Below are 14,418 nucleotides of genomic sequence, written 5' to 3'. Positions count from 1 at the left end.
AGTACTGAACTGGGTTTTTAAGTTCATCACCCTTACTCCTGACACTAATACTTGCGCTTAAAATAGATGCACATAAACCCATCTCACTGACTGGGAATTTGTCCTATCAATTGTATATTTTGGTATCAACATTGTTTGAAATAGAACAGACAGGAATATTTTGAAGTGTTTTATCTTAATGCTTTTTGTCTTTGTTTTGCTGAAGTAACTTCCTTGCTAAATTTAATGTTAATAGAATTTGTTTGTGTTAATGAGAATGTTTTAATAAAGCTTCAGTTTAGCTCTTACTAATTGGATTTGATATTAGCAGTATATTGTTTATAGCTCATGATTTTGGATCTAAATATCAAGTTTCCTTTCAGTCATCTATTCTAGGGGCTAGAGGAACTCTTTTTTTGCTTCTGAACTTCCTTCCATTAAACAAATTCCAGACTACGTGACACTAAACAAAATGTTATACTTTAATTATTTAATTATAGATTTTTTTTTTTACTTGTGAAATTTGATGCTGAAGCATCTTCAACCTAGTTCGCTTTTTTGTTTTAATTGATATTGTTGCTGTATTGGTTTTCAGCAAAGGTGCTGTAATGGTTTTCACCTTTGCTCATGCTTGGGTAAAGGTCATGGTACTGCATACCACTTTGGGAACAAATTCATGATGGACTTAATGGGAGGTGCATAGAAGTTTTGAAGTAGTTCTTCAAAAACTGAATTGTCCATATTTATCGTGCACTGTTCACTGAATTGCTTTGCCATCCTGTTCAGCAACATCTCAACTTAATTTTAAAAACAAGATTAAGAATTTACTTCATGGTTTCACACAATCCCATATGTCTGACCTCTTTCAATCACGTAACTCTTCAGGGTTTTAACAGTCGATAATCTGATGTCACGAAAGTGGATGAAGGTGCTCTTGGTGCAGCTTTGTGGACTAAAACTTCAATTAAGTATAGTAGCAACCTTACAAGTGGTCTGGTTTGGTTCAGTCTTAGTGTGAGAGAAAGTTTGAGATTTGGGCTGAGGATGTTGGCTTCTGTCTTGCCAATGTGCTTTTGGAGGAAAACTGCACCTGTAATATTAGATGTCAGACAATGTTAGTTTTCGCACAATGTAGGGATTGAGTTTTTTTTTAAGTTTAATTTGCGTTTATCAGCATACTTGTAGAATTTTTTGTTTTGAGATAATGAAGATGGGCAGCACCTAAAAGCAAAAAGGTGGAGGCTTGGGATCAATCCTTGGATCCCAGAGGTAAAGGTATGAGAATAGAAAGAAACCATTACAGTTAATTTTCTGGATGTGAGAGAATGGAAACTGGTGAGTGTAGATCCACCCAGTTGCATGACTACAAACAGCTTTAGAGGAGAATGGTGTGGCCAGCCTTACCAGAGTCTGCTGATAGTTTATTGTGCACATAATCACATTTTTGTGATTTTTGAGAATCGGTTCAGTGCTGTGGCAGGGGCAGAAACATGATTTGGAGGGATTCAAGCATTGACTTTGGAAAAATTGGGCACAGATTTGGGAAGCAGCAAGGAGTTGAAGAATTCTGGAAAGGAAAGGGAGATTGGAAATGGGGTGATAATTTGCAAGGGTGCTGATGCCACTTTTTTATTTGACAAAATATTCATTTTAAAAGGGAGTGTGCTGGCCTGAGGAGAGGGTGTTTATTATCTATTTGCGAACATAGGGACTGAGGAAATTTTGGTTGGGTTAGAGTCATTTAAACATATGGTCTCGACCTTACAGATGAGAATTACTTGAGGTTGTTGGATGTGGAGGAGAATTTTTAGAATTTGTAGAGGGAAGGTGGGATTATAACCTTGGCGCTGTTAAATTAGTCCTCTTCATTATCAACTTGGTCTTTTTATTTTGTCTCTTAAATCTTGGAATTTGTATATAAAAGAACTTGTGGAAATACATAAAACAAGCAATATATTGTAGATAATAGAAAGTTGAAATCAAGGTTTCATCATTATTTGTTCTGGTTGTTTACCCTAATGGACACTCTTTTTTGCTGCTTGTGCTTTATCTTGTACTTGCATAATAGCTGTTAAATCTATAACACTCTCCAGATCTAATGTCTGATCATTGGCTTGAACTATTAAGTTTGTTACTTCATAAATGTTGTCTGACTTATTTTAGTCAAACAAACTCAAGTAATTTCACTGATCTAGATTTTGAGTCTGCTTTATGACCAATATGTTCTAAGCCAGTTACAAATGTATACTTCAATATTAGTTTTGTTAAATATGATAGTCATAGAGATGTACAGTATGGGAACAGACCCTTCAATCCAACCCGTCCATGCCGATCAGATATCCCACCCCAATCAAGTCCCACCTGGCAGCACCCAGCCCATATCCCTCCAAACCCTTCCTATTCAAATACCCATCCAAATGCCTCTTAAATGTTGTAATTGTACCAGCCTCCACCACATCTTCTGGCAGCTCATTCCATACATGTACCACCCTCTGTTTAAAAAGTTGCCCCTTAGGTCCCTTTTAGATCTTTCCCCTCTCATCCTAAACCTATGCCTTCTAGTTCTGGACTCCGCAATCCCAGCGAAAAGACTTGGCCTATTTATCCTATTCATGCCCCTCATAATTTTGTAAACCTCGATAAGGTCACCCCTCAGCCTCCAACGTTCCAGGGAAAACAGCCCCAGCCTGTTCAGCCTCTCCCTGTAGCTCAGATACTCCAACCCTGGCAGCATCCTTGTAAATCTTTTCTGAACCCTTTCAAGTTTCACAACATCTTTCCGATAGGAAGAAGATCAGAATTGCACGCAATATTCCAACAGTGGCCTAAACAATGTCCTGTACAGCCGCAACATGACCTCCTAACTCCTGTACTCAATACTCTGACCAATAAAGGAAAGCATACCAAACACCGCCTTATAATATGATTACCATTTTGAAAGAAACATATACGCTTATTCTAATGTAAAGCTTCTATTGTTTGTTTCCTTGTAGTGGTTACTGAAGAGGTACTTGAAACTGCTTCCACGGCTCTTGAACATTTGATTGAGAACTTTATTTCCAGAATGGATGTTGTTGAAATGAGTCCCCCAAGCTTCAATGTCAACCGGCCGGTTTTTAATCAGGAGACTTTAGACTCTTATCTCCATAAGAGGGTGAAACCAAAGCTATCTAGAAGCACAAAACTACTTCGGTATTTTCGGTATGTTTTGTAAATTGCTTTTTTTGTGTTGAGCTTCAATGTCCATGGAGCAAGACTACTTGAAATGACAGTTTGTCTATTGATTTTCTTTTCTTTCTCTTTTGAAAGAATATAATCTGTCACCTTTCTTCTGAAGCCATTTGTGGTGTTGTCCAAATTAATAACCTGCTCTGTTGCAAGCTACCAGCACATAAAATCAACTGCTACATCAGGTTTCTCCTTCCAAATCCCCGTTCCAGGATGGACGCGTAGGTTGGAAATTGTAATACAGGTACATAGTCCTTTATCTGAAATCTCAGAATCTGAAGATCTCTCTTGAAGTTTTTTTTTCTCCATAGCAAGATTGTTTGACGTTCAAACAGTTAACCCAACTCCACACCCATTCGACCAACATCAGTCTGGCATCAATTCTGCCTCCGCTTGTAGTACTCACAGGTGTGTCTGCTGTTCGGTAAGATTTTTTTATTTCACCGTTAAACTGTCACTTATTTTGAAAGCCAGCTAGCCCTGAGGGTTTCAGATAAAGGATAATGTACCTGTACAGTGTGATCTAGTTATGAATTCTCAAGTTGTTGTGGGGCTAGGTCATGTGAAACTTTCTACTATTCTTTGATAAACATTAGCTTGTTAGGCTTATTTAAATATTTTGATTGCGAAAGAATATGGAAATTTGTTCTATGCATGTTCAATGACCCCTGTTTTACTGTTATGCCTTTTGACTCATCAGCAAAACTATTTTTCTTTATTGAAGGCAACGCCCAAATGCAGTAAGCAGTTCCATTGTCCATACAACACCCTAAGTTAAGCAAAACTTGCTTTGGAAAGAAGACGTGCTTTGAATTTGCTTTCTATAAATTCCTTTTAAAAGGGAAAAAAAGACACTTTTTAATAGATCTCAGTGCGGATCTCAAATGTTCACACTCTGATTCCTGTTTGGCTAATTCTAAAACCATTTCCAACCAGAAATGACAAGTGCATGATTCAACCCAGACTCCTCTGGACAACCAAGCATCACAGGCACAAGTCCTTAAGCTAACGATTCAATTCATGTCGTAGAGTTAGATATACAGCACTAACAAACCCTTTTGCCCAATTTGTCCATACTGACCAGATATTGCAATTAATTCTATTTATCAGCATTTGACCCACATCCTTTTAAATCCTTCCCATTCATAGACCCATCCAGATGCCTTTTAAATGTTGAAATTATACCAGCCACCACAACTTCCTCTGGCAGCTCATTCCTACATATGCCACCCTCTGGAAAAATTTATAAATCTTTACCCCCTCATCTTAAACTTATGCCCTCTAGTTTTGAGCTCCCCTACCCTGGGGGAAAGACAGTGTCTGTTTACCCTATCAATGCCCCTCCTGATTTTATAAACCCATATCAAGAAACCTTCAAGCCAGGCAATCAACCCTGGTTCAAATGAGAGTGCAGGAGGGCATACCAGGAGCAGCATCAGGCGTATATCAAAAAAATGGCATGTCAACCTGGTGAAGCTACCACACAGAACTAGTGTGCCAAACAGCAAGTGATAGAGCTAAACTATCTCACAATCAACTAATCAGATCGAAGTTCTGCAATCCTTCCACATACAACCATGAATGGTGGTGGGCAATTAAAGAACTCACTGGAGGAGGAGATTCCACAAATTCCCCATCCTCTATGATGGAGGAGCCCAGCACATCAGTGCAGAAGATTAGGCTGATGCATTCACAACAATCTTGAGTCAGAAGTGCCGAATGGATGATCAATCTCCGGCTCCTCTAGTGGTCCCCAGCATCACAGATATCAGTCTCCAGCCAGTTTGATTCACTTCGTGATACTAAGAAACTGCTGGAGGCATTGGATACTGCAAAGGAAATGGGCCCGCATAACATTCCGGCAGTAGTACTGAAATTGTGTGCTCTAGAACTTGTCGTCCCCTAGCCAAGCTCTTCCAGTACAGTTACAACACTGGCATCTACCTGACAATGTGGAAAGTTGCCCAGGAATGTCCTATACACAAAAAGCAGGACAAATCCAAACTGCCCAATTACAGCACTATCAGTCTACTCTGTCATAAAGTGGAGGGGTCATTAACAGTGCTACCAAGCAGCACTTACTCAGCAACAACCTGCTCAGTGACTTCCAGTTTGGGTTTTGCCAGGGTCACTTGGCTCCTGATCTCATTTCTGCCTTAGTTCAAACATGGACAAAAGAGCTGAATTCCAGAGGTGAGATGAGTGTGACAGCCCTTGACATCAAGGTTGCATTTGACCAAGTATGGCATCAAGGAACCCTCACAAAACTGGAATCAGTGGGTATGAGGGCAAGCACTCCACTGGTTAGTCATACCTGGCACAAAGGAAGATGGCTGTGGCTGAGACAGGTCAGTCATCTCAGCTCCAGGACATCTCTGCAGGAGACCCTCAGAATAGTATCTTAGGTCCAGCAATCTTCAGCTACTTTATCAATGACCTTCCCTCTATCATAAGGTCAGAAATGGGGACGTTCACCAGTGATTGCATAGTGTTCAGCACCATTTGCAACGACTCAGCAACTGAAGCAGTCTGTGCTCAAATGCAGCAAGATCTAGACAATATCCAGGCTTGGGTCAACAAGTGGCAAGTAACATTTGCACCTCACAAATGCCAGACAATGACCATTAACAAAAGACCATTAACCACCACCCCTTAACATTCAGTGATATTGCCATCACTGAATTCCCCCAATGTCAACACTCTTTGGGTTACTGTTGACCAGAATCTCAACTGGACTCGCCACATAAACACTGGCTACAAACGCAGGTCAGAGACTAGGTAAGTGACTTACTTCCTGACTCCCCCCTAGCCTGTCCACCATCTACAATGTGCAAGTCAGGAGTGTAATGGAATGTTCTCCACTTGTCTGGATGCGTGCAGCTCCAACAACACTCAAGAAGCTTGACACTTTCCAGGACAAAGCAACCTACTTGATTGACACCACATCTACAAACATTCAATCCCTCCTCCATCAGCACTCAAGAGCAGCAGTGTATACTATCTACAAGATGCCCTGCAGAAAATCACCAAAGATCCTTAGACAGTACCTTCCAAACTCAGCATTTCCATCAAGGGCAGCAGATACTTGGGAATGCCACCACCTGCAAGTTTCCCTCCAAGCCATTCAACACCCTAACTTGGAAATAAACTGCTGTTCCGTTCCTTCAGTCGTTGGGTCGAAATCCTGGAATTCCCTCTTACTGGCATTGTGGGTCAACCTACAGCAACTGGACTGCAGTGATTCAAAAAGGCAGCTCCCCACCACTTCAAGGGCAAATAGCGATGGGCTATCAATGCTGGCCAGCCAACAACACCCAAGTCCCACAAATGAATTTTTAAAAAATGGCTGACAGCACTAGATGCTGCAATGGCCACTGACTTTGATAGCAGTCCAGCCATGGTACTGAAGGCTTGTGCTGAAGAAATTGCTGTGCCCTTGGCTGAGCTACTGCAGTACATCTACAACACTGGCCAACTGCCTTTTGGTGTGTGTGTGTGATAGCTGAGCAGTAATACGGTCCACGCTGTTGTTTACCATCCTACCGTCCGCGCTACATCATTAACGTAATGGAAGGTGTTACCAAAGTGCTATCGAGTGGACTTACTGAACAATAACCTGCTCGATCTTTTGCTTTCCATACTTGACTCCTTACCTCAATATTGCCTTGGTTTGTGCTTGAAGTAAAGAGCATGGTGAGATGAGTGATGACACTTGACATAATGGCTGTATTTGAGCTACAATGGCATCAAGGATCCCTAACAAAACTGGAGTGACTAGGAATCTAGGGAAGCTCTTTGTCACATTTAGCACAAGGGAGGTGATTGGAGGTCAGCTAACTCCATTCTAGGGCATCTCTATAGGGGTTCCTTAGGATAGTATCCTAGGCCTAACCATTTACAGGTATTACATCAATGACCTTCCCTCCATCATAATGTCAAAAGTGGGAATGTTGAATCTCTCCATATTCATACCATTTGTGACTCCTCAGACACTGATGCAGTTCGTATCCAAATGCTGCAAGGCCATGACTAAGTCCAGACCCAAAACAGAAATTGCTGGAAAAGTTCAGTAGGTCTGGTAACATCTGTGAATAAGTGATCAGAGTTGACGTTTTGGTCTGATGACCCTTCCTCAGAACCATTTCTGGACTTGTGCGAAAAAGTCAGTGTGGGGCTGGAAAAGCACAACTGGTCAGGCAGCACCCCAGGAGCAGGAAAATCAATATTTTGAGCATGAGCTTTTCAGGAATGAGTGCGCTAAAAAATGGTAAATAATTCATGCAAGGCAATGACCACTTCCAAAAGAGACTAATATTAGCTCCTTGACATTCAGTGGCATTGCCATCACCATATTTCTCATTATCAACATTCAGGTGGTTACTATTGACCAGAAACTGAACTGGACCAGCTGTGTAGATGCTCTTTCTTCGAGAGCATAATAGAGGCTTAACCCTCTGATTTAGCTCAACTCAGTAAATCCTGTCTATGATCTACAAGGCACAAGTCAGGAATATGATAAAGCTCCCCTTATCTGGATGTGTACACAACCAACAAGTGTGCCATCCAAGGCAAAGAAGTCAACTTGACACCAGAATTCGCAAACATTCACTCACTCCATCACTGATATACAATAGCAGCAGTATGAACCATTTACAAGATGCACTGGAGACTGATTAGCAAGGTTAGATCTCATGGAATACAGGGAGAGCTAGCCATTTGTATAGAACTGGCTCAAAAGTAGAAGATGACAGAGGGTGGAGGGTAGTTTTTCAGACTGGAGGCCTGTGACCAGTGGAGTGCCACAAGGATCTGTGCTGGGTCCTCTAATTTTTGTCATTTACATAAATGATTTGGATGTGAGCATAAGAGGTACAGTTAGTAAGTTTGCAGATGACACCAAAATTGGTGGTGTAGTGGACAGCGAAGGGGGCTACCTCTTGATTACAACAGGATCTGGACCAGATGTGCTAATGGGCTGAGAAGTGGCAGATGGAGTTCAATTCAGATAAATGCAAGGTGCTGCATTTTGGGAAAGCAAATCTTAGCAGGACTTCTACACTTAATGGTAAGGTCCTAGGGAGTGTTGCTGAACAAAGAGACCTTGGAGTGCAGGTTCATAGTTCCTTAAAAGTGGAGTCGCAGGTAGAAAGGATAGTGAGGAAGGCGTTTGGTATGCTTTCCTTTATTGGTCAGAGTATTGAGTACAGGAGTTGGGCGGTCAAGTTGCGGCTGTACAGGACATTGGTTAGGCTACTGTTGGAATATTGCGTGAAATTCTGGTCTCCTTCCTATTGTAAAGATATTGTGAAACTTGAAAGGGTTCAGAAAAGATTTACAAGGATGTTGCTAGGGTTGGAGGATTTGAGCTATAGGGAGAGGCTGAACAGGCTGGGGCTGTTTTCCCTGGAGTGTTGGAGGCTGAGGGGTGACCTCTAGGTTTACAAAATTGAGGGGCATGGATAGGGTAAATAGACAATGTCTTTTCCCTGGGGTCAGGGAGTCCAGAACTAGGGGGCATAGGTTTAGGATGAGAGGGGAAAGGTTTAAAGAGACCTAAGGGACAACTTTTTCATGCAGAGGGTGGTACGTGTATGGAATGAGCTGCCAGAGGATGTGGTGGAGGCTGGTACAATTACAACAATTTAAAAGGCATTTGGATGGGTATATGAATAGGAAGGGTTTGGAGGAATATGGGATGTTTTCTGGCAGGTGGGACTAGATTGGGTTGGGATATCTGGTCAGCATGGACGGGTTCAACTGAAGGGCCTGTTTCCATGCTGTACATCTCTATGACTCTATAGATTGCACTTTACAAATTTATACTTTACAATTTGCAGCTATCTAAAAGACTGAGGACAGCAGCTACATAAAAATGGTAGCGCTGGCAAGTTCCCACTCCACTGTGACCATTCTGACTTGGAAATACAAGGCGGCCCCCCCCCCCCAATATCCACAAGTCTGATTTCCACTGTTTCAATTAACCAGTGTTTACCATGGCCCAAACATAGTATAGGGAACATTCCAAAACCAGGGGGCTACCAGGAAGATGCGTTTCCCATTTTAAATGAATGTGTTTGCACCAGCCGTGGTTTTGGCCTTCTATGGTAGATCCTGGAACATATCCCCTGTGGGTACAGGTGGGGAGACCCTGTATATGGTACTCCTTCAGTATAGGCCTTAAAACCTGGAATACTCTCCTTAATCACACTGGATGTGTCTGCACCAAATCAACTGCAGTATTTCAAGAAGGCAGCTTCCCACCACCTTGTGGCTAATCAGGAATGCACAACCGATGCTGGTAAGCCAGTGATGCTCACCACTTCATGAATACAAACAACAGGCCAACAGGGGCATTGTATTTGATTTGTCAGTTTGATAGTTCTTTATCTTCAAAAGTAATGAATGAGCTGGAACTCATTGGATTAATAGATTAGTTGATGCCTTGCTCTCTGTTAACATACCTACCATTTGGAATATGAATGATAAAATCTCATAATGCAAGAGATGCCCTTTTGTCCCATGCTTTGCATTTTTCCTCTGCCATCATCTTGTACATTAGTCTTCAAAAATCTATCCAGTTGTCTTTTGGAAGCTCCTTGATTCTACTGCCCTGAGCTCAAGACTGCAATATGTAGGAGCAGAAGTAGGCTATAATCTTTCCCATCATTTAATTAGATATTGGTTGCGCTGATAATCCTCAACTCTACTTTTCTGCCTTTTCCCCATAACCTTTTAAACTATTATTGATTTAAAATTGTCAATCTCAGCCTTGAATATACTTAATGACCCAGCTTCAACAACTCTGGCAAACAGTTCCACAAATTTATAACGTTGAGAGAAGAAATTCTCCCTCATTTATCTTAAATGAGTGATCCTTTCTCTGACATGCATTCTGGTCTTTGGCTCTCCTTTGGCACAAGGAGGAAGACAACTGTTTGCATCTACCCTGTCAAGCCCTTAAAAACCTTGTTTCAGTAGATTATTCTCTCATTCTCCTAAATTTAATGAGTAAAGCCTAACCTATAGAACCTCTCAAGAAAAATCCCTCCATACCCTAAATCAAACTAACGAATCCAATGCCAGTTATCATTTTTACTTTGGAAAGTGGGACAAAAACTATTCACAATATTCCAGGTTTGGTCTGATTTTTAGTGCATAATATAAAGTTTTAGCAAAATCTCACTATTTTTATACTCCATTTCCTTTTGAAATAATGGCTAATATTCCATTTTTCTTCCCTTTTACTCGTTGAACTTGGGTGCTTGTATATTATGATTCATGGATGAGCACCCCTAAATCCCTTTTGGTTTAGACACTAACTGCTAAATGACATTGCTAGGTGTTACTTAGTTCCTTACAAAGCAGGAACATTGCAAACTGTTTTTTAATTTAAGAACTGAGCTTTTAGAAATTTGGTTAGTGATTCTTATGTTACATTGTGATGTTCTTCCTGTATAAACTGTATGCAGACTCCCTAACAATTTCTTTGAGCTTGATGTAAAATTATAAAACGTGCTATGTAAATGAGCAAGTATCAGTGGATGAAATTCATTGTGCCTTCTTCCCTTTAATGTGCTGCAATGTAACTGTACCTCTGTCAAAGTTCCCCATCCTTGATCTGTGTATTTTATGCAGTATGGTCCCTTTTCAGAGCAATTGCACTTGCACATCTTAAAGGGACTGGTGCGAGTGTACAGCCTGTCACTCTTTTTTAACTAGTTTTCTCCACCTAGAACACTGGAAATCTCAAAGCCTTCTGATTTAGCTTCTAATTGAATTCCAAAACTTAATCCTTAATTCTGATATCTTGTGTAAGACCCTGGAGTATGAAGCATCTGAATCTAAATTTCAAACTTGCTATTGTTACATGTCATCTATTATCATTTGAATGTCTTTGCCCATATGCCAGACTATAGACAGTATTTATCTCCTGCTTTACTTCTAGTATTTATTATGTCAAGCTTATCATTTACCTTTCCTGAGCCATTAATCAAATGCACTGTATATTGGTGTATAATTGTGTCTGACATCCCATCCTCTGCACTTTCAGCTTTAGCAATTGTGGACCTCTGTTATAGAACATAGAACATTACAGTGCAGTACAGGCCCTCGATGTTGCCCTGTCATACTAATCTGAAACCTATCCCACCTACACTATTCCATGTAAGTCCATATGCCTGTCCAATGACGACTTAAATGCACTTAAACTTGGCGAATCTACTACCGTTGCAGGCAAAGCAGTCCATATCCTTACTACACTCTAAAGTACAAATTCACATTTACCTGCAAAAGTCATCTTGAAATTTAAGTGAAAATCCAGTTGCAATTACTCAAACATGACAACACTGTACAAACTACTTCATTTCAGTGAAAGGTGATTGGAGAGTAAATTTCAAGTTGTTCCAAGGCTGCTTAGGGCACTGTGAAAGGAATACTGTGCCTCCTGCCTTGTCAACTTGCTATTTCAGTTCTGTTAACATAACTGCAACATTTATTTTGTTTTCTATAGTTGCTCATCCAAGAGGGCCAAGTCAATACTCTTCAGATTTGTTCCCATTCTGGAATGGCTACCCAAATATCCAGTGAAAGAGTATATTCTTGGAGACATAATTTCTGGTTTGAGCACAGCCATGCTGCAGCTACCTCAAAGTAAATATGAAAGTAATTTGTTTTTGAAGTACAAATGTGTTTGAGAACCATGACATTTTATTTTGTTTAAACCTAAAATACTGAGCAATGGTCTAAATATGTTTAGTTGGATTGTATGGCATGAGGTGTACTTTTCTCTGTTCTACCCATATGCTGCCAAAATTTATTGTCCAACATATTTATTATTTAAATGGGGGAGAAAAGTACCCAGTCTGTATATTCTTTGTAATTACTGTCTGATTGTTGAACGGAACATAATTACTGATCTTTTCAAAAATATAAGTATTAAGAAACCAAGGCCAGAAGGCTAAGAGCCAAAATGCAGACTGTGATCAATGACAGTGAGACTGAAAGGCAAAGGTAAGTTTGGAAATAGTTGTCAGAATGTGTGAAATTTGAAATTTTAGAAGATCAAGACCATAAGATAAAGTCATGTCATAAGTTTTTGGCTACAGAGTTTCCCCCTCCTCCCTCTTTCGCTGCCCTCTTCTCTCTTCTTCCCCCCCCCCAACTTCTGTCTCACTTGGCAACCCTCCTTCTTAACCACCCACCTCCTTTTGATTCTCACCCTGTCAAGGATTGACTTGTATTTATATATGTCACCACCTCAGGATACTTGGTATTCAGTGGACTGTTTTGTATGTAGTCACTGATAAAGGAGTTTGTTACTGTTTTTTATTATTTGGTCTCACAGATGTAAGTAAGAAGTTTAGATTTTTCAGTTCATGACTGAAAGAATAATTCACTTTTATTGTAATAAATAAATATTATCGCATCATCCTCCACCAACCCCACTGCCCCATGGCTGAACACTTCAACTCCCCTTTCCACTCCGTCAAGCACACAGGTCCTGGACTGCCTTCACTACCAAACCATTGCCACCCAATTCCTGGAGGAAGAACGCCTCATTCCACCTTGGGACCCTGTAATCACACGAGATAAATGTGGATTTCAATAGCTTCCTCATTGTCTCTCTGCTTTCTCAGTTACCTTCTCCCCCCAATCCCACTCCCTCCCATTTGTCTGTCAGCCCCCGGCCCACAAGCCTCATTCCTGATGAAGAGTCTATGCCCAAAACATTGATTCTCCTGCTCCTCTGTTGCCTGACCTGCTGTGCTTTCCTAGCAATATACTCTCGACAGAGATTTCGTAAATCCCGCTCTAGAATCAGTATGGCCTAACATTGGGATAGATACAGACAGACTTTAACCTCACACCTTCAATACATTATCTGAGCTGAGATGGCACCTATTGTTAAAATTGTCTTGAATATGATTTTTTAAAAGTTCTGCAATTTACATGTGAAGGAACTGAACTAACATGATTATTCTAAAAGATGAAAGAATTAAGTTAAATTTGCTTAATATTACATTCCATGACACTACAATCCTGTTGCAATAAATTGTTTCTTAATTCTGCTCCACAACCACCTGATGAAGAAGTAGTGCTTCGAAAGCTATTGCTTCCAAATAAACTTATTGGACTATAACCTGGTGTTGTGACTTTTAACTTTGTCCACCCCAGTCCAATACTGACATCTCCAAATCACACTTCCATATTCGACCTGAATGCAAGGTTATTTAGCTAACTTTGATCTCAAATCCCTTTCAACTTATAAGAAAGGTGACATTTCACAGCACAATATTTACGGAAATTTGGGGCGAGTCCCTGTAAACCAAGAGCCTGCTGCCATTGTCTTCAGGTATAAATAACTTGCACCACCTTCTCAGAAAAGCAATCTAAGCCTTTTATACCCAACCAATCAAATCACCCAAGCTTGCAGTCAAGTGGACTGCAGAGTAGGTGACATGACTGGATTTTACATTTAGAATAAAAATAATGTTCAAAGTATGTTAAACCTCCATTGTTTGTGTTGCAACTAGGTAAACGTCCAGCTCGTCTTGTTTCGGGTATTGAGGGCTTTCTTCAAAGCACCATTCTTAAAATCAGCTTTTATCACATCTTAAAGTTCACTATCCTCATCTTTCCATATATTAGAAATAACCACACTCTAACCTCCATGGTGGAGCTTCACCGTATATTTCTTACAACTCATTGGGCTCGATTTGTTATGTCATGACGTGACTAATGCAGAAGTAAAATGTGACACCCTAACACTTTCAGTTCCTATTTCTTTATGGATAATATGACAACATAATATTACTCCTTCTGTCTACTAATGTCCAAAATCTAACACCTTATACAGGATATATACATACTATGAATTTTCTGATGCACTCGTTCCATTGTTACCTTTGGCTCTCTACGACTAAATCTTCAGGTACCTCTCACCTTCCAACCTATAACAGCCTTTTCTTTAACCTTAATTTTTGAACAAGGAGCTGGAGGTTGTTTTACATTTCTAAATATTCCTAATTCTGATGTTAATCAATCTAAAATGTTACATAATTCTCCATAGACTGCCAGTTGAGTACTTCAAAGACTTTAAAGTTTCTTACACCCATCACATTCTGCAATATATCTTGTTGTTAATCACTCAATTAATATTGGCTAGCAGCGAAAAATCAGAATGGTGTGTTGCTTCTCTGGTGCCAGGATCAA

At 40.3% G+C, this 14,418-nt stretch overlaps 1 protein-coding gene across 3 annotated transcripts in view; it reads left to right on the top strand.

Moving 5' to 3' along the window:
• The window catches only part of slc26a5 (solute carrier family 26 member 5), an 81,450-nt gene that overhangs the window by 11,509 nt on the left and 55,523 nt on the right, over positions 1–14,418 (top strand). For all 3 annotated transcript variants that reach the window (XM_043713848.1, XM_043713846.1, XM_043713849.1), the window contains exons 2-3: positions 2,973–3,180; positions 11,717–11,856. In XM_043713848.1, coding sequence (XP_043569783.1) covers positions 3,044–3,180; positions 11,717–11,856 — 277 coding nt within the window. In that variant the 5' untranslated portion in view covers positions 2,973–3,043. The remainder of the gene's footprint in view (positions 1–2,972; positions 3,181–11,716; positions 11,857–14,418) is intronic.

Source organism: Chiloscyllium plagiosum, chromosome 23, assembly GCF_004010195.1.
Source record: "Chiloscyllium plagiosum isolate BGI_BamShark_2017 chromosome 23, ASM401019v2, whole genome shotgun sequence".
Taxonomy (NCBI): domain Eukaryota; kingdom Metazoa; phylum Chordata; class Chondrichthyes; order Orectolobiformes; family Hemiscylliidae; genus Chiloscyllium; species Chiloscyllium plagiosum.
Note: the sequence above shows the minus strand (reverse complement) of the source record. Positions and strands in the feature narration are given on the sequence as shown.